Source organism: Scatophagus argus, chromosome 8 (genome assembly GCF_020382885.2).
Source record: "Scatophagus argus isolate fScaArg1 chromosome 8, fScaArg1.pri, whole genome shotgun sequence".
Taxonomy (NCBI): Eukaryota; Metazoa; Chordata; class Actinopteri; family Scatophagidae; genus Scatophagus; species Scatophagus argus.
Window position 1 is genome coordinate 613,082 of NC_058500.1, and position 21,136 is coordinate 634,217.

General features: G+C 47.4%; 1 protein-coding gene across 2 annotated transcripts in view; it reads right to left on the bottom strand.

Moving 5' to 3' along the window:
- Positions 1 to 21,136, bottom strand: part of plxna3 (plexin A3) — a 67,906-nt gene that overhangs the window by 29,482 nt on the left and 17,288 nt on the right. For both annotated transcript variants that reach the window (XM_046396574.1, XM_046396573.1), the window contains exon 6: positions 19,024 to 19,206. In XM_046396574.1, coding sequence (XP_046252530.1) covers positions 19,024 to 19,206 — 183 coding nt within the window. The remainder of the gene's footprint in view (positions 1 to 19,023; positions 19,207 to 21,136) is intronic.

Here is a 21,136-nt window from a genome sequence, read left to right on the forward strand (position 1 = left end):
CTTTGACAAAGCGACGTCCTCATTTCATTTTCAAAGGCTGCACAGACACAAGACTTCCATTCTGAATTGGATGATTTTCTTTCTTTATTACACACAAAACGACACTTCAGAAAATAAAGCTCGACACACTTTTTGAATGCGTGCCGGCAAAAAGTGATCAGCGAGCAGAGCAGCTTCACAAGAGAACATCTTCAGCTTCTGCCTGCAGGTGGCGCTCTGATGCATTATGATCAGAGGCCAATCACCAGGACTGATCGTCTGTGGACCACGAAAACCAAAGCAGCAGCAGCAGTTGAGATGTCTCACTCTGAAGGGAAAGTGTTGGACCATTTCTAGCACGAAAAACAGACGCCATTTTACAGACAGGAGACGAGTACCGGGATTAGATTTCACTGGAGAGGAAGGATGATGATGGTGTGTGTGTGTGTGTGTGTGTGTGTGTGTGTGTGTGTGTGTGTGTAATGTTAACTATGGCAGAGCGCTGATGAGGAGACAAGCAGTTGGTTTGAAAATGTGGAGCGACTAAAATAAGATTCCCCAAATCTCCCCAAACCTCCCACCTCCCTCTCTGTGTCTGACCCAGAAAAACACCACAGAGGAAGAGGAGGAGGAAGAGGAAGGATGGAGGGGGGAAGGGGGAAAACAGAGATGAAGGAAGGAGCTGGGAACAAAAAAAATGTTAGAAGGAAAGGAATTAAGGACAGAAGGTAGGAAAGAAAGGAGCAAGAAATGGAGGAAGCAAGGATTAAAGGAAGGAAGGATGGATGGATGGAAGGAAAGAAATGAGGAAGAAAGGGAAGAGAAGAAAGAGGGAGGGAAGTGGGGAGATGGAGAAAAGAAAGGGAATAAAAACGAGAGGAAGGAGCAAGGGAAGGAAGCAAGGAAATAAACAAAGAAAAAGGAAGAAAGCCGAGCGAGAGATGAAGGAAGAGTGCATCCAGTTCTCTGAGTGTGTTAATTAGCTGTCTGCTCGTTAAGCAGCCGCGCTTAATTAGAGCTGACGAGGTACACACTCACACACACACACACACACACACACAAGGTAATCGGTCAGACTCACAACAGAACACACAGTTACACAATCCTGTTTCACGGACACACACACACACACACACACACACACAGCAGCAGAGTGAGGGAGGAGATGCTAAAGTAGGACACTGCAGCAGACAGTGAATGCATCACTGATACTGAAGTTTCTGTCAGATGATGTCTCACAAGCCCAATTCTCCCAAACACCAAAGCCTTTTGTAAAAATGTGTTTGATTTCATGACATGTTGTTTTCAACCGGAACACAAATAACAAAAAGAAATATTCAGACTCTGAATGGGAGTCTGGTGGCTGAGCTGGTTTGCTAATTCAGCTGTTAGGAGCACATTTTAATTATGTGTTTTCATGAAGTTATAGCACATTTGTCTGTTAACAAACAATTACTGGCTGCAAAGGCGTAGTTTCATCAACTGTAAATCAAAAGGAACCACAGAAGAAGAAGAATAGAACACGAAATCAGAAGGACACGAGCAGAGGAAGAAGAAAATGAATTGAGTGGCACAGAGGAAGTGACCTTTGACCTCCGGCTGAGATTCAAACCGTCAACACCTGCTTTGTTCTGCACACAGCCTGAGGACACACACACACACACACTCACTCTGACCTTTAACCTCTCACCCTGAGACAATCTGTCTGCTGTCTGTTGTATTGTCTGAGTGTGTGTGTGTGCGTGTGTGTCTGTGCTGACAGACACATTGCCTCTGTCAGATCAAACCTCAGACTTTCATTAACTGACAGGATCACGTAACAAAGTGACTCATTCAACATGTTAGAATTTTTAACAATAACTGTAGTATAATATCATATATACTTTATTATTTACCATTAAAATACGTTTGACTGAATATAAAAATAGACAACATGACTGAAGCCCAAACACCTGAACACCCCCTGGTGGTTGGCTGCAGTTCAGCTCATAAGCTCCTCCCCCTCCATGTTGGCAGATGGGACTCAAAGTACACATCAGATACATTTTTCCCAAAGATGGTTTCAGTCATTTTTAGCACTTCTCATCACGCTCATGTTTGTTCAAGTGTTCATTTTTCTGATCAGTTTGGTGTTAATTAGTTATTTGATGCTACAAAAAGGGGCTGAAAAGTCATGATTGACAGCTGAGTGCTGCTCCTGATTGGCCCAGTGCGTGTATAAGCAGGAACTTGATGCTGTGGTTCCGCCCCCCGATCACCACTGCACAGACTCTGGCTCCAAATGATGTCACCAGAACAAGATGGCAGCGCTCACAACAGGGGTGTTCTGACTTCACTTTGTGCTGTGGGAGGAAGTGCTGACACGTCGGCCATCTTGTGGTCAGTAGTTCTAACACGGTGTGTGTGTGTGTGTGTGTGTGTGTGCGAGATGTGAAAGTGGGGAGACAGTGATGTTGACACATTAGTCCAGTCAGTTATCAAGGCTCCTCCCACCAGTTTAATGTTGCAGCTGGTAAAAGTGGAGCTGATTTCAGCTCCTACATCCTGTACTGTACACTACTGGAGATCCTAATCAATAATATTTGTCCTGCCACATGCATACACACACACACACGTGTGTTGTTCAATAAGAAAATCCCTGTGTGTTGACTCTCGGGTTCCTCACTGAGTCAAAGACCTGACGCCTCTGATCATCACCGATCAATAGATCAGCGTGTGATCAGCAGGTTAAAGACTGATTGATTAACTGACAGTAAAGGTTTCAAGGTTCCTCCAGACTGATAAGGGTGTGTGTGTGTGTGTGTGTGTGTGTGTGTGTGTGTACTACAGCGAGAACATACCAAAAAGTGAACAAACAGGACGTTCACACTAAAAGTTGCTGGCAGCGATTTAACAAATTACACTGAACACATACACACACACACGCACACACACAGAGAGAGAAAGAGCACGGCGCTTCTTTATTGTCGTGTAACAAACCAAGTCAGAATTTCCATTGAAAATGTGTTGATTTAACTCTCATCAGTCTTCTGTGCACACAAAGTGCACTTTGCTTGTCCACAACAATCCAACTCAGAAGTCCCACTGGAAAGCTTCTGATTTAAGCTTCAGTTTCATGTTAAACGGTTTGGGATGGCAAACGCTGATTGGTTTCAGTTTGTGTTAAACCGAGTCAGAAACAAACTGAAGTCCTGCAGCCGTTTTTACGTTTCAGAAAACTCATTTCCACTGTTTACTTTGCTCAGCTGGTCGGCTATTGGTGGAAACCTGATATTACTGCACACACACACACACACACAGAAGCCTGCAGCCAGCTGCCTGAAATTCCACTGTAATGCAATACCTCTGAGTATTGTGTGTGCGTGTGTGTGTGTGTGTGTGTGCGTGCGAGTGTAAAATAACTATTAAAATGTGTCATCCAGTCCAATGGTGAAAAAGAAGGTGAGTAAAGCTGCCAGCTCATCGAAGACGAACCAACTCTGTCACTGATAATACAGACACTGTGTGTGTGTGAGTGTGTGTGTGGATATTACCAGCCTGAAAAACATACCACAGACAGGCAGACATATTAGCTATAAGACCAGTGACTCCGGTAAGTGATCTGATTAGACACACACACACACACACACACACACACACACACACAGCTGCTGAGTACTATCATTACTCTGTTAGCCGCAGCTCCACTGAGTATCACTGACTATTAACAGACTGATTAACGCCCTGTCTAACTCACAAACACTGTGTGGCCAAAAGTATGTGGACAGCTGAACATTCCCTCATGACTGACAGCACAGGCTTTAATCTGCTGTGTGGTGTTTGGTCAGAGAAACAACTCAGAACTTCCTTTAGAAATCTGCTCTTTAAACTTTCCTGTTTCCTGCACACAAGGCCTGTTCTCTTTGTATATCAGAAACACCTAACGCAATTCACAATTCAGGAAAAGCCAAACAAAGTTTAGTTAAATGATAAACATGAGTTTAGGAAAGAGGTCTGTTGAAGTCTAATTTTCTATTTTCATTTAATCTTTTTTTATTTTTTGGTAGGTGTGTTTTTATTTGGGCGCAGACCTTAAATTTGTAGTCTTTCTAAAGGAAGTCTTGTTCTGTCAGACACATTAGTGTCTGTTAACGGACTCATTGAGCGCTCATTCAATCTGTCTGCCTTTCTCTTTCATTCACACACACACGGAAACACACTCAGCAGCAGCCTGCACTTTCACTGCAACACACGCACAGACACATGCACGCGCGCACACACACACAGGTTCAGGTTTCATCCAGCTGCTGCTGCTCTTCTCACACTGTGCCCTCACTAATGTGGACAAATTTGAAAATAGTTTTCGTCCTTTGATACTGAAGTGTTTCCACAGTGAGGCACTTTGGTGTGTGTGAGCTGCACTGAAGGGTCTGACATGTTCAAAGTCTTTCCCTTAAAACAAGAACAAAGTTTGGCTCATATGTGATTAAACTGTGTTGATTTGTAGAAGGCAACCAAACTAAATCTGTGCATCTCAGCCCTCTTACTGCTGGACAAGGAAATGCCAGTCAGAACTACCTTTGGAAATCGTTCGGTTTAATTCTCACAAGCACCTCTTCAGAGAGCCTCATTTTGTTTCAGACGGAGGCAGAACCTCCACTGGAACTCTGTCTGTTGGCTCTGCCAACAGGTCGGCAGTGTGTCTGGTTGGACAGCTTAAACCTCCTCACACTCACCTGTCATCATGACGTACCTGTGCATCGCTGTTGTTACGGCAACTACGTCAGGATAACACGTGAATGAACAAGAAGATTGAAAATAAAAGTGTCACCTCCTCCTTCTGTCCGGAGATCAGACAAAGACGAGACAACAGAGTGTGTGTGTGTGCATGTGTGTGTGCATGTGTGTGTGTACGTGTGTGTCTGGAGGGCCATTCTATCCATTAGCTCCTTCAGACAGACACTAAACATTGTTCAGTCAGCCATCAGAGCCTGAGGGAGGAGGAGGAGGAGGAGGAGGAGGAGGAGGAGGAAGGGCACTGAAGGGTGAAACAGGCAGTGGGAGGCAGTTAAGCTTATTAGTTCCTTCCCTTCCCCCAATACACACACACACACACACACACACACACACATACACACACACACACACGCATTGTAGACAATACTGAGACCACCAACTGATGGTTTTAACCCCTCAGGCGCACACACACACACACACACACACACACACACACACACACACTAACTAAAAGTGACAGAGGAGGTGAAAGCAGCAGGACATACGCACACGCACACACATACTGTCTGTCTGTCTGTCTGTCTGTCTGTCTTTCTAGTAATTTACTGATCAAATAAAACGATCGGTGACAGTGCAGTTAAAGGACATTTCTGCGTATTTTTTATGCCAGGACTCTTATTTTGGTAGTTGTGTCCATCAAATGATTTCAACTGCTTGTCTTGTCTTCATCAAGAAAACAAAAACGCCAGTCAGAAGCTCCATTGGAAATGTGCTGATTTAACTGTGATGACGTTTTCTCCTCCGTGCAGCTCGACTCGTTTGAAAAGCGTGAACGAGGGAACGCCGACAAACGACTTCAATCATTAATCTGTGGACTAAAGGATTAATCAACTAATTGATTCAGCTCTCAGGACTGATAGACACAAGTGCCGCGGCAGGCCTGCATTACCATCACCATGGCAACACTCACATATGATATAACAGATGATGCACACCCCCCTCGGACCGAGCGGCAGAACGAGACGAGATGAAGACGGAGGGAGGATGAAGTGTGAAGAGTCTTCAGTCTCTTTGGGGAGCTGACAGATTTGCTCGTTCTTCCATCATCTCCTTGGCAACCGAATAATAATTAATACACCCCTCTCTCTCTCTGCGTGTGTGTGATATGAAGGCATCTGTGTGTGTGTGTGTGTGTGTGTGAGTGTGTGATATGAAGGCATCTGTGTGTGTGTGTGTGTGTGTGTGTGTGTGTGAGTGTGTGTGTGTGATATGAAGGCATCTGTGTGTGTGTGTGTGTGTGTGTGTGTGAGTGTGTGATATGAAGGCATCTGTGTGTGTGTGTGTGTGTGTGTGTGTGTGTGTGTGTGTGTGTGTGTGTGTGTGTGTGAGTGTGTGAGTGTGTGGTGATGCAACAGTATCCATCCTTCACTATGTAGGGCAGCTGTGAGCAGAGAGAGGGAGATGATGCAAAAGGAAGAAGGAGAGGAGGAAGAGGAGGAAGAGGAGGGTGGTGCTGGTGGAGGAACAGGGAAACTTGGTGCTCCGCTGCTCTCAGCCGTGTGATGGAGACACAGTGTTTCAGCCAGCTGTTGGTCCACTGTGTCACGCTGAGGTGGAACCAGGACTTCAGTGACCCACTGATAAACACGAAGCCGCCTTGATAAGACCGAAACCCACGTCAGACCACATCGGGCTGAAGGTGTGCGTGTGTGTGTGTGTGTGTGTGTGTGTGTGTGCTGGTGGAGGCAGGACTGAAGGAAAAGTGGTGAACAAAGACAATAAAAAGTCCTTCATTCAAAATCCCTCTTAAGTAAAAGTACAAGAGTATTAGCATCAAAATCTACTTAAAGTACTCAGTAGGAGAACTGCAATGTGTGTGATACTGCTGGTGCTTCAGTTATTAGTTATTAGTTGATTAAAATGTTGATCAATAAACCAAATCTGCAAAGAATCAGCATCAGAACTTCATGCTTTAATCTTGAAAAACTACAACAAGTTTGTTCTAACATCATGTACTTTACTGTGGCGGGGTGTTTGAAGAGCAGAAAACGTCCTTCTCACGAGGAATGTCCTGGTACTAATACAGACAGACAGGCAGGCAGACAGACAGGCAGGCAGGCAGGCAGACAGGCAGGCAGGCAGGCAGGCAGGCAGGCAGGCAGACAGACAGACAGGCAGGCAGGCAGGCAGACAGACAGGCAGACAGACAGACAGGCAGGCAGACAGACCTCCTTGTGTTTGTGTCTCACTGACGAGAAGCAGGACACACAGGAATGTCAGTGTAAACTAAACTCTGTAATTGGCTGTGTGTCTGAAGCAGAAAGTACTGCAGTACAGGTCCTGTGTACCACACAGCTGTACACACTGTGTGTTTCTGCACGTCCACAACAGAGAAAATCACCAGACGATTGACTGATCAATCGATTAGTCCGTCAAATGAAAAGTGAAAAATGCTCAGTTTCCTGAAGCCCAAAGTGACGTCTCCAGGTGTCCCCTGTTGTCCATCCAGCCGTCCAAACCCCCAGAACCCAACTTCCTGTCAGGAAGTTCTGCAGCTCTGTCATGAAGACGAGCTGCGGATCCTGACTTCTGAGGAGCTGGAAGCAGAACACGTTTGACACGTTAGCGTTTAAAAGCGGCTGAGCTGGAGCTCCTGACCGGGAAAGACGTCCTCGTCACGTCCGTGTCCACCTGAGTCTGGGAGGGACTCCGTTCTGTCAGGACAAACACAAGTCTTAAAGGAGCAGTCTGCCAAAAGACCCCATCAGAATGTGTGTGTTTACGTCGTCTCACGGCATCCAACTGCGACCAGCGTGAGCTCAGACGGGCGGAGGGCGGGGCGTCGGGCCGACTGACGGCCAGGGCGTCGAGGCGACCGACAGGCGGGAGTGCAGGGTGTCGGGCCGACTCCGGCGCTCGTTAACTCACACAGAGACAGAGGAAAATGTTCATTCACTTCCTGTACTGGACGATCAGGTTGTTGAGCTCCTTAACACGATCCAGGTGAGACGGAGACAGAGACGCCCCAAAGAGCTCATTAACTTCTGCACAAAATAAAATGACTGTTGGTCATTTCAGTGCGCACACACACACACACACACACACACACTCGCTGTGGAGTGTGTGTGTCTCAGTGACAAACATCAGACTGTTAACGAACTCCATGAGACAAAAAATTCTGTTTCAATCAGACTGATGCTGAAGGAGCTTGTAATTGGTCACCTGGTAACCATGGAAACACAAATGAGTGACAGCAGAGTGTGAATCTGCTGTTGGCCCACGACAGGGACTGTCATCATCAGGAGCTCTCTCTCTCTCTCACACACACACACACACACACACACACACACAGTCCTCCTCCTCCTCCTGCTCTTCTGTATGTTCTGTTAATGTGACCCAGTTTCAGGTGCTCAGTGGATTAAAGCTCAAACATTTTGTCCCTCCTCTTCCTCCTCCTCTTCCTCTTCTCCCTTCTTCTCATGTGTTTGCTGCCCGTCCTCCTTCTCTCTCTCCGTCCACCTGGTTGTAGATGGCCCAATACTTTTGTCCATAAACTGTACATTAAATGTCTCATTGCTAACACGTCGGCCGAGTTAAAGAAGCGATGCTGTGAGTCTGAAGCTCTGGAACTCCGACCGAGCTGCAGGAAGCATGAGTCTGTGAGCAAGCCGAGCTCACGAGCTCAAGCTTTTCAACTTTTCAACCAGAAACCAAAAGTCCACCTGAGCCAACAGGAAGCAGCGATTCCACATGAATTCACAATAAATGACATTAAAGTTGTGTTTTAACCTCCAGTCTGACGGCAGGTCGGAGCTTCAGCTCAGCTTTGTCGTTTCCAGTCTCCTTCAGCAACCACTTTCATCTTTACTACACAAACCACCACATTTCAAAATGAAACATCACCAACAACACTTCCTGTGGTTGTTTCACAATAAAAGCCTGCTGGTGGCTTTTCATTAAAACACACATATGATGAAACACACGCATGACGTGTGGAGCAGCAAGGATGGCAAACAACGAGGTCAAAGTTAAAATCTGCTCATTCAGGAACCCACACACACACACGCACACACACACACACGCACACACATACACATACACTGTCGTCTGTTGGAGTGTGTACTGTTTTTCAGAAGTCCGACCATGTTCAGATTTAGACTGGGTGTGGCAGCAGCTCAGTGGCTCACCACACACACACACACACACACACACACACACACACACACACACACACACACACACACACAGCTTTACAGAATATTTTGTAGACGAGCCATGAAAGAGAGAGAGGGAGGAAGCAGATAGACTCACTCGCTTTTAATTCAGACCACACACTGTTTTTACAACTCTGTGTGTGTTTGTGTGCATGTTTGTGTGCGTGTGTGTGTGACGTCAGGCTGAAACGTGTCCTTTGGGACAAACTTTATGGATTTTGCTGTAAAACACAGTCAATAAGGAGAGAGAGAAAAGAAAGAGAAGAGACGAGCGAGAGAAGCAGATGAAGTCATTTCCCAAGGTGAGTCCAGATGACACACACACACACACACACACACACACACACACACACACACACACACACCCAGACAGACACACACACAGAGTTACCCTACAGCTAATGTAATGTAAGACGTAAGAACAATAAAATGATGGCCCACTGTGGCTTCTCTCAGATAACCAGCAGGGGGAGCTCCTCCTCGCTGCTCTTTGTAACGTGTGTTTAACGCTGTGAACCCCGAGATGTTTAGTAGCGTAAACATGACCAAACTGCGGCTGAACGTTACCATCTGCAGTGTAATGTGTGACCCCTTCAGGGCCGCAATGCTGCCTTCGCTGACTGTGTTCGTCTCCTGATGGACTGATGGCATCGCTTCACGCACACAGAGGTCAAACAGTCAGACAAACACAGTAAATCAGTGCTGTGTTCACCCAGTTAGCACCACGACACGCCAGTGCTAACACACACACACACTGAGAGGACGTGCTGCAGTCCTGCAGGCTTCCTCCTTCTCACAGACAGCTACATGTGACCAGTGGAGGTCAGGCCGTGTTCTGATCAATGGACTCCATGTGTTCAAATCCAAACACACTTTGAGGGTTTGGCTCCTGCACACATTTTATCAGCAGGTTTCACACCTGCAGCTGCTGGCAGCAGAGCTAAGTGACGCCACGCCGCGGCTCCATTAGCAGCTAATGGGCTAACAGCTACAGTCGGCTAACGATGCTACATCTGTGGCGGCGCTGCCTCAGCAAAGCGCAGCTTTCGCTTTTACAAATTACATCCAACCACACGTGGGATTCTGTAAAATCAAGAAATGACTCAGTAATTCTGTGAACATCTTCAACAGCCAGCCAGACTTCAGTGACAGCAGCTTACAGCTTCATCACAGGCACTGATCCCACATCTGCTTCTGACCAACACATCTGGAAACACTCACTCACATACACACACACAGACACACACACACAGACGCACGCACAAACACACACACTCACACACACACAACCACACACACACACACTCACACACTTCTGTGCCCCTGACAGCAGCTGTCAGTCCAGGCAGAGACATAAATCCACCTCCAGGCTTCAGAAGAGGCCTGTTTTGCCTGATCCATTCACAGGCTGTGATTGGTGGAGGTTGGGTGGGGGCAGACTACTGTTACAGCCAAACAGATACGGCCAGGAGGCGGAGCTGCAGTCTGCAGGTGGAGCTGCAGCAGGTGGGATCAGGACATCATGATGACCACGATGGGCCAACATCACACTCAGAGAAAACATGGCTGATCTGGTGTGACGTGGTGGTTACCTCAGTACCAAACTTTACCAAAGTACTGTTTTAGTAGTTCTACTGTGTGTACTCAAAGGCCTCGTGTTCTTCTCAGCCTGACTCTGACACAAGATGACAGCAGTTACTTCACACACGAGAGGAGTAAATAAACTTGTTAAAATGTCCTCTCCTACTCCAAATGACGCGTGTGTTTATTTTGCTTGCAGTTGTTTATTTGCAGGAGGAAAGAGGAAGTAGTGGAGGGGAGCCACTGCACGTGCTCAGTAACACACAGAGACAGAAGTGTCTGAGAAGCTTTCGGGCACATTTCTGACCTTTGGCCTCCATACACAGAAGTTACTGGACTTGTGATGTCACTGTGACATCACGGTGACATCACTGATCCATCACAGGTATGAGTAATGAACACACACACACACACACACACACACACACACACACACACACTCCACTCAGGTATCTGACTGGTTAATTTGCCACAAATCAAATGTCCAAATCAGGAAGACAGGAGGAGGAGGTGATTCCTCTGTCACCATGGCAACTAACAGTCTTCTCTAATCCAATTTATAGCCAATCAAAACAAAAACACCAGCTGGTCCTTAGCTCAGAGTGAACAGAAAGGAAATGTGTGTGAGCAGTTCATGTTTCTGTATAGACACGTGTGTTTGTGTGTGTGTGTGTGTGTGTGTGAGAGTGTGTGTGTGTAGTGATCTCAGGTGTGAAGCTTCCAGCTCCAATCACACACCAATCAACATTAGTTCAACCTCAAAGTATCCCTGCTTATCGGCTAATTGATGTGCGCGTGTGTGTGTGCGTCACCATTACCATTAATTCCTTCTCACAACCTTTAACCAATCAGCGGCGTCCCTTTGCTGAGCGAGTGATGTGACTGGCTGGGAGTCTGGTTTTGAGACTGTTGAAAACTGATCGGTGAATTTCAAACTGTAATCGACAGCTGCGAAGCGCAGGTTGCTGATGTGAACGTGTCACAGCTGACGTTGAGGCTCACCCTCTGGGGATCATGAACCTGCTCATGAGGCTGCTGCTAGCTAAATGCTAACACGCTCACGAGGGTCTCCACCACATTTCACGACGTGAGATGTTTCCCTGAAATCCTCATGGTGGCGCTAGAGGACAAGTCGGCTCACCAAACCCGGTGACACTTCAGAGCACGTTTATTAAAATGGGTGAATTAAAACTTTCATGATTTTATGGATGAATAAAGTCACAGCCTGAAATCAAACACTTCTTTAAATCCCCGCAGCCAGTTTTCTGGTGCAGGTGAAGGTAGAAAGACAGGAGGTTAAACGTTCTCTCGACAGGTGAGACACGCAGGTGCAGCCGCCTCACAGAACAAAAGTTAATCAACAATCACGTCTTCATTGTGGAAAGCAGCTCCGACGTCCCTGAAGTCGACTGAGCTTTGGTTCGTCTCCAGACTCCAGAGAAACAGGTGCAGGCTTCTCCTAATAATGATCATCGATATGAATCTAAATCAACAGATTCGTTTCCCTCTCTGGCTGCGACGACTCGCTCCCCAGTCGCCGGGATGTTTGGGAGAAGAGAGAAGCAGGTGCAGGCAGCTCGGTTACAAACACACATTACTGTTATTAGAATAAAAGCTTCAATTCCCTGTCGTCTCATTAGCCAATAATGGCTCTGTTCCCTCTGAATGCCACAGCTGATTGGCTGACTCATCTCAGCTAATTCACTTTGTGCTAATGGAAAAGAGGAGGAGGAGGAGGAGGAGGAGGAAGTGTAAAAATGCTGGAAAAGAAAGAAAAGGCCTCCAGTGTGTCAGTTCATGGAAAGATTTTATACTGACTGACACAAAGAGATGCCAGCCAGCTGGACGAGTACAAGCAGTACTCAGTACCTCACACTACCTCACAGTGCCTCACAGTACCTCACAGTACCTCACAGTACCTCACAGTACCTCGCAGTACCTCACAGTACCTCACAGTACCTCGCAGTACCTCACAGTACCTCACAGTACCTCACAGTACCTCGCAGTACCTCAAAGTACCTCACAGTACCTAACAGTACCTCGCAGTACCTCACAGTGCCTCGCAATGCCTCGCAGTACCTCGCAGTACCTCACAGTACCTCGCAGTACCTCGCAGTACCTCGCAGTACCTCACAGTACCTCGCAGTACCTCGCAGTACCTCACAGTACCTCGCAGTACCTCACAGTACCTCACAGTACCTCAAAGTACCTCACAGTACCTAACAGTACCTCGCAGTACCTCACAGTGCCTCGCAATGCCTCGCAGTACCTCGCAGTACCTCACAGTGCCTCGCAGTACCTAACAGTACCTCGCAGTACCTCACAGTGCCTCGCAGTACCTAACAGTACCTCGCAGTACATTACAGTGCCTCGCAGTACCTCGCAGTACCTCACAGTGCCTTGCAGTGTCTTGCAGTACCAGCAGCAGCAGTAGCACCTGAAGAGCTGGAACGCCGTGTAAAACAAGAGTAAAAGAGACCACCTGCTGGTCCAAAGACAAGACGTTTAAGGGTGACAACACGTTTCATGTATCCGCCCACAGCAACAGGCTGAGCTGACTGGTTATCTGGGGGTGAAATCAGTGGAATGCACCTTTAATGGGAATCATTTGTGAACACAGGCTGTCCTGTTAGGACCTGCTGAACAGTCATCAGTCACACCTGACGGGAATCTGCAGGTGAGGCTAACACTTCCTCTCAATGAGCACACTGTCCTTTGGGTCGTGAATCTGATCTGAGATCAGTTTATAAATTATAACAGCCCAGCACAGTGCATATGCAGATTATGTGAGATATGTAGCAAATCCACAATGCATCCACAGCAATGATCACAAAAGTCCTTATTAGGTCTACCATTCCAGGTAGCTGCACTCTGAGTTCCCAGGTACTCTAACACTGTCAAACTTTGCTGTAAAAAGGTCTTTCTGACCCTTAATACCAAATCTTAGTTTTTCCAAAGAAATACAGTCTGACACCAAACACTTCCATAAAGGTACTGAGGGGGTCCATCTCCTACCCGTTTAGTCATGACAGCCTTTACACAGTGTTGTTTCAAGACAAACCGACCTGCAAGACCAAACAGAAACCACAACCATAAAAAAATAAGGGCCTCCACACGACCCACTCTGATAGGTCAGCTGTCTGTGTGTGTGTGTGTGTGTGTGTGTGTGTGTGTGTTCGGGGAGGTGCGGTCAGTGCAGCGTGTCTCCTCTCTCCCCTCAGGCCTGTTTGCTTTGGAAGCAGAACAAAGAGCTGCTGACACACACACACACACACACACACACACACACACACACACACACACCCCTCCTCCTGGGACGTCCCCTCCAGCTTCCTGTCGCCTCGTTCTCTCTCAACATGCTGATGACATCACACTCTCTGGGCCAATCGGCAGACACAAAAACAGCACTGATAGATGGGAAATCTATTACTGCTGTTGCCACGGCGACTGCCACTACTACTACAACCAGTACCTACAATACTGCTGCTACTACAACTACTAACTGTTACTAACTGAGTGTACTAACGATACAACGATGAACTGCTACTGTACTAATACTGGTACCACTACAACTACTACTACTGCATCTTTCATAACTACAATACACAACGTAACAACTAGAGATACAAAGACTGAATAAAGTAAGAACTGCGATAAGCACAAACACACAATTCTACTAGAAAAACTTATTTGACGATGCTGAGAATATGTACTGTTGTCACTTCTAACAGCATTTGATTTGAAGTAATTCTACTGTCACTGCACAAAATGAACCACCTCAGACCAGTCCAGAACCCCAGAGACTCTGCCAGGTCAACACCAAGTCTCAATGCAGAACGTAGAACAGCTCAGTTCTATTTTCCACAACCAACTGCTGACATGCACGCAGCCTGTACAGCAGTGTGTTGTACAGGGTTTACTGTAAAACTGTTCATTTATAAACTGTTTTGCACACGTTTTGCACTCTATTCTGTTCTTGTGAGCTGTGGGATCAATAAAGTTCATCTTATGTTATCTCATCAACCTGACGAGATGCTCGAGACTGTCTGTATGCTTAGCTTAGCTTAGCATTAAGACTGGACTCAGGGGGACTCAGCTGGCCCGGCCCTGTCACGGTGCACGTCTCCCTTAGCATGGTGATACTACGTGTACTACTACAGTTCCTACGTGAAACTGCTCACAAGCTCGGTGGAAATCCTGAGAAGCCCTGTGGTGATTCTGAGCGTTGAGTTGTGCAGATGTGGTTTTTCATTGTTCTGAGCACATTGAAGCGTCACGTTGTTCCATTGTGTTCAAGAGGAGGCAGACATCTTTAAACAAAAAAGATTCAGGAATTATTTTCTGTGATCTCGTATGACAGATTTGAGACACCTGTGGGCTCTCCTGTTGGCAGGTAATTTGGATTATTCTGGATAACATTTCCCTCGTTTTCTGGCTGACAGCAGCCAGTCTGAGCCTGGCACGCACATTCAGAACTCCCTTTGCAATTCTGTCAAAATGAAGGAGCGAGTCTCAGGTGAATTGTGACTGATCTGACTGACTCTGGGGGGGAAACTGGGAGGCAGGAGAGTCCTGGGAGTTTCATCAGGTGTTCACAGCAGAACTTCCTGAATGACCTGTCTGAAACACCAGACGTGTCTGAGTCCTCCGCCATTCTTTTCATGGTGTCTTCTGGGCACCTGACGCCCAGCTGAGAAGCAGTGGTTGAGGACTGTGGTCGAACTGGTCAGATCCCGGTCTGACTCTCTGTACTTGAAGCAGGGTGGAGCTGCAGTTTAAAGAAAGGGTTAGAAGTGTGCGTTTCATCTGGATTTAGCTCCCTGTCGGAACACGCCGAGGTTTCCTCTGTGTGTGGTCGCACAAACTAAACATCGCTGCGAGGCTTCAGGTTTTGGTTCCTGTTTGGTCCTCGCTCTGGCTCAGACCTCCACACACAGCTCGAACTGGTTCTAACACAACAACTGGTTTGTTCATACGGAGCAGAAGGGACTGTCCCGTCCCGTCCCGTCCCGTCCCGTTTGTCTGTGAGGGGGAACCTTTGGGGAACAGCTGAGCTCACTGCTGTGTTGATGCTGATCCTGGTTTTATCTGTACATGCAACCAGTCCTCAGTCTGTCTGTGGTGTCTGTGGTCCTGGGTCAGTTCGTCACTGGGACCTCTGAGAGCAAAACAAACTCTGCAGGAGTTCCACTCAAATGCCAGGAAAAACACAAACACATCTGGAAAGATAGAACGAGAGGGAGACGCTGTTTTCTCGCTTCAGTCTGAACGATGACGTGAAGCCCAAACAGTCAGAAAGTCTCCACAAATGGGAAAACACACTCACTGTAGTCAGTCTTAGACTTTCTGAGAGGATGAGTGTTGGAAGAAGAATTCAGATCCTTCAGTAAAACATCATCAGAGTCATTTCCTCTCAATCGGCTAACTGACTGATTGACTGTTTCAGCTGTCAGGTAAACACAAAGCAGCAGAACATGAGGACCAACCAGGAGGACCACAACAGGAGTATTTTCTCACTGGTGGAGTAAAATGACAAGACGTTTGGACGCAGCAGAGGACAGAGGGACAGAAGTGGACGGAGGACTTACGACTTGTTTCTGTCTCTGTGGGAAGACACAGCCAGCAGCAGAGTCTGAATCAGGACTAGAAGGCTCTCTGGAGTCATGGGTTCACCAGGACTGAAGCACACAGAGAGGCCATCAGGGAGGCTCATTTTAACCTCCGAGCTGACAGCTGCTAGCCTAGCTTAGCATAAAGACTGGCAGCAGGGGAAACGGTTAGCGGGGCTCTACTCTCCTGTCAGCGACAAACACCAGCAGACACCAGAGGATGATGAGGATGAAGATGAGGATGATGATGATGATGATGAAGATGAGGAGGATGATGATGAGAATGAGGAGGATGATGATGATGATGAGGATGATGAGGGTTATGATGATGATGAAGGTATGGTAAACCTTCTGTAAAGGCAGCCCGCCCAGAGGAAATCTGAATGTTTCTGCTGAGTTTCTCTGTGGTGTCCACATCCTAACGATGGACAATATGTCTTCTTATGTGAGTCTTCTCCTTAATTCAGTTCATTTGTCCCAGTTGGAGACCAGTGGGACGCTCCAGCAGACACGGAGGAATGAGTTCACAGCTATGCTCGTGCAGATACTTCAGGAAAGGTGTGTTTTCTGCAGGTTTTGTGTCCAGGTGTGCCCCACCAGTCTCTGTTTACACACATCATCATCATCACGATGAAGAGGAGGGAGGCCTGTAAGGTTCAGGCTGAGGCTGGAGCTAAACGTGAATATGTAAAGAGATGTTATATCATGATGTTAATCGCAGTATCCTCTGTCCTCACGCCATCTCAGCGTGTACGCAGCCGACCTACATGTGTATGTGTGTGTAGCTCAGACATGTAGGCGTGTCTATGTGACAATAATAAATACATGAATCACTACAGAAACGACCTGAAAGCAGTCGCAGCGCTGAGGAAGACGATTCTGTCTGATAACTGATGGGAAACATGAAGGCTGTTGTTCAGCAGACTCCGTGGCAGCTTGACTTCGTCCTCCTCGCCTGTTTCTAAGCGTCTGGTTGGACTGCAGCAGCTCAGAGGGTGGAGGAGGAGGAGGAGGAGGAGGAGGAGGAGGCTTCACTAAACATAGAATAAAAGTGTTCTCCGCCAACATCCACAATCAAACCCGACCACTTCCACCGAATGTGCTCGCTGCACAGACGCCACCTCGGGCTCTCCCTGCGTTCCTCCCTCCATCCGAGGTCAGCTTTCAGAGGAATTTCTCCCCACGTCCATGAATATTAAAGCAGCAGCTGTGTGGGAGGAGAGGTGAGCGGGGTGAGCAGCCTCCATTTTTACTTTTCAGGCAATTAAAATTCATCCTTCCTGCAGCTGGAAAGTGGAGATGATTGTGAGGTCAGATGAAGAGCTTTTTAAACGCATCTTTTAATTTAAACAGCTGCTGATGCAGATGGATGTGTGGAGCGCAGTGGAGGATGTGCGCACAAGTTTTCCTCCTGTCAGACGATTCACATGCATGATTTGACCTTTCAGACCGACCGCCATGTTTCATTCAAACAACACCAACCTGAAGTTCATAACAAAAGAAGACTCGGTCGAGTCTTGAACCTTGCAGAGAGGACAGCGTCTGTCCTGCAGGGAAACAGCCATTAAACCATACAGAACACATGTGCTGCTGCTAAGTGGGACGTTTTCCCGACATGTCTCTGCAGAGAGGACGGCCTCTGGTCCTGCTCCTGTTCACCTGTCCCGCCTGCCAATAAAAACCCTGGAAATGAACCGACTGTTTGCTGCGTGATGAAATCAAAACAAGGCTCAGATTCCTTTCAGAACAGATAACAACAAGAGCCGAGCCGGCAGCTGCACAGCACAAACCGAGCATCCGCGAGAAATGAAATATTTATCACATTCTTCACTCTTATTATTGTTGGAGGGTCTGCTGCTGGAAGGTACGGACGACCGAAAAACAAAGAAATAATCTGCTGTTAAATGCACCACGACGTCGACCTTTGGCCTGTTGGTTATCGACTGGACTACCTGAGAATACACTCGACGGCCAAATACATGAAGAATCGCACAAATAAATACATGAAACGCAAATAAATAAATAAGATTAAAGTTAAATGGGAAAGTAAACAAACAGGGAATCAATACCGAAGCAAATGAACTCATGTCTGCACTTATTTTCATATTACCGTTCATTCAGTTATTCTGTCAGTGAGGAAGACTTTGGCACAAAAAGTGTAAACGCAAGCGCAGCTGAATCGGTTATTTGATTAATTACTACTGTGACGATCACCTGCTGCTTTTCCGTTCAATTTTTTAATCATTTTAACGAATTTGAGGTTTGGACGGTCGGACTTTGGCCCCGAGGTGACGCCATGTGTCAGTACTCTGTGAGGTGTGCTGGGCTTTTCAAAGGTTCAGCAGGAAACATTCAGATGGTCACACGCCAACGAGCTCCTTCATTTGACTGCAAAATGAAAACCGACGACACGACGTCAGATGTTCACGAGCTCAGTCTTCACACACACTGTGGTGAACATGAACCAGCCAAACGCTTTGAGGCGAAGAGGATCCGTTTTGTTTCAAGATGGCCGACAGGAAACGAGAAGTGAAGGCGACAGGAAACGCAGACAGACACACCGTTTCTGTTTGCTGAGAGCCTGCAGTGAATTTAAACATGAATAAGGCAATTTTCCCTCCATCTTCCTCGCTCCCCTCCGTAAATAGAAACTCTAGAAAGCAGTCGAAGACCCAAAAGGGATTTTAAAAGATTCATGCGACCATTTGAGCAGAGGAAGCAGCACAGACGCTTCAGTCGTTTCTTCTCTTTTTCCTTCAGCACAGACAAACTTTTCTTCCCTCACAGCAGCCCAAATCAACACCCACCCACTCATCCACCCACTCACTCATCCATCCATTAATCCACTCACCCACTCATCAATCCACCCATCCATCCATCCACCCACCCATTCATCCCTCCCTCCTGTCTCCATGTCTCCCTACCTTCTTCAGCTGTCCGCTCCGGGTTCCCACGAACACCACCGTGTGTTCTCCGTAGGTGTAGGCAGCCACGGCGCCCATGCCCTCGGTCCGGTCCTCGTACAGCGGGTTCCCCTCGATGACCCTCAGGCCTCCCAGCGGCTGGTTCAACACCAGGCCGCAGAAATCGTCTCCGATCTGCTTCGGCTGTGGAAGAAGGAAAGAGGGAAAATTAAAATGACTGCTTCTTCCATTTAGTACAAAATACTATTACCACAACTACTGCACAGGCTGATTTAGTGTACGAAAACCTTTTGATTTCACTTGTTGAAATCATCAGAGAAAGAAGGAGAGCGAGACGCTGTGGGGGTTTGTCTTTATTTGAAGTGTTTCTGTCAGATTCACGTGGCTGCAGGATGTCGCTGTAGCGTATCTCACATGCAGCTCACATGAATTCAGGCAGGGGGCGCTGCTGTCTGGGCGGTGATGTTTCCCTTCCAGCAGGGTTACAGTCAAACTACGAGCCCGATTTCCAGTCCATTCCTGAGAGGGTGGACCCCAGCAGAATGAGGAGGTCGGCCCCTCCGTCATGAAGAGACGGCCAGTGACAACCAGCGGCCAATCAAAAAAATCGAAGCTTATTTTCTGATAGTTTCATGGCGACTGGACCTCGGAGGTCCGTGCAAAACTGTCCACTGAACACTGCAGAAAACAAAGATGAAGCAAGAAGCAGCTCACTGCGATTGGCTGAGATGCCCGTCAATCACTCTGTCGTTGCCCCGCCTACACGCTCCTGTTCATTTGTGCTGCACGGGGAAAACATCATGTCGGGTTCAATGTGAGTCCTGCAGCGTTTCATATCTCTGTACGTCTGTGTGTTACAGAAGCAGGGAGGAGGCTTATTACAGGCACCACACACACACACACACACACACACACACACACTCTCAGTGAGGCTGGCTAACACCCTGTCATTAGCGGGTTAAGGCCTGGATGCTTCTCAGCAGCAGAAACGGGCAGAAATCTGAAGGATGACAGAGAAGCTGTGAAGCTCAGAGTCCGTTTTTGCAGGACATAACGTTTCATCGATTTTTACTTCGCTGAACGTCCGATGCCTGCATCTGTCTGTTGAACGGGCTGTGAAATGATGCTGCAGTGAGCCCGATGTGGGTTTGTCCCCAGGACAGACGGCCGCGAGACGGCTCAGCTGCAGACGAGCTGGACAATAAACTCAGATCACACTGAAGCCTTCAGCGTGGACACACAGGAAAACACGTGTTTTTAAACTTAGACTTATGAGAAAAATGAAGCCAGATTTTGTTCAGTTGATTGTGAGGCCTAAACATCTCAGTGTGTGTCATAAAGTCCTCTGAGTTTGTGAGCTTCAGCTGTGGATACTAAATCTGACACTGATCTCCTCTGGATCAGATAATGAAGGTGCTGATCACAAATGATCAAGTTTGTCGGTTTAGATCCCTGATCTGATATGAATCACAGTTTAACTGGACTCCTGAGACCGAAGTGATGAGTTAGAGAGAAGACGTCTCACTCTGTCAGGGGATCAGAACACGCAGTCCACTCAGTCTGGTTTCCCTCAGGGGGCCTGCTTGTCCTCACAGGTTCAGCGCTGACCAGAGTCGGCTGACGGCTGTCACCTTGACTGGTCGAAGCGGTCGGAGACGCTACTTCCTGAATGTTTCCTATGCTGAGCTCAGAGGCTGAGCTGAAGAGCCTGAGACTGTCAGACGCTTCAGTTCAGTACAGAAACACAGCAAAAGGCTGTAGTTTAGTCGGGCTCCACCTGTTTCTGGTGGAAAGACAAACACGGAGCTTCACACTGCACTGTGTTTACTTCAGTGAGACACACACACACATACACACACACACACACACCCCTCTGTTCATGACAAAAGAAGGAGGTCAGGGCCTGGACACTGGCCCTATCTCCTCTGTCTTTGCCCTCCCCCTCCACACACACACACACACAATCTTATATTTTGTCACATTCATCAGTGTATGGCTGATTGGCTGTGATTGGTCAGTTGGTTGGTTGGTGGGCTGATGCCCCCTCCCCCCTCCCTCCCTTCCAACATCCCATTCCCAAATTCAAGCCTGGCCCCCAGACTCGGATCCTGGC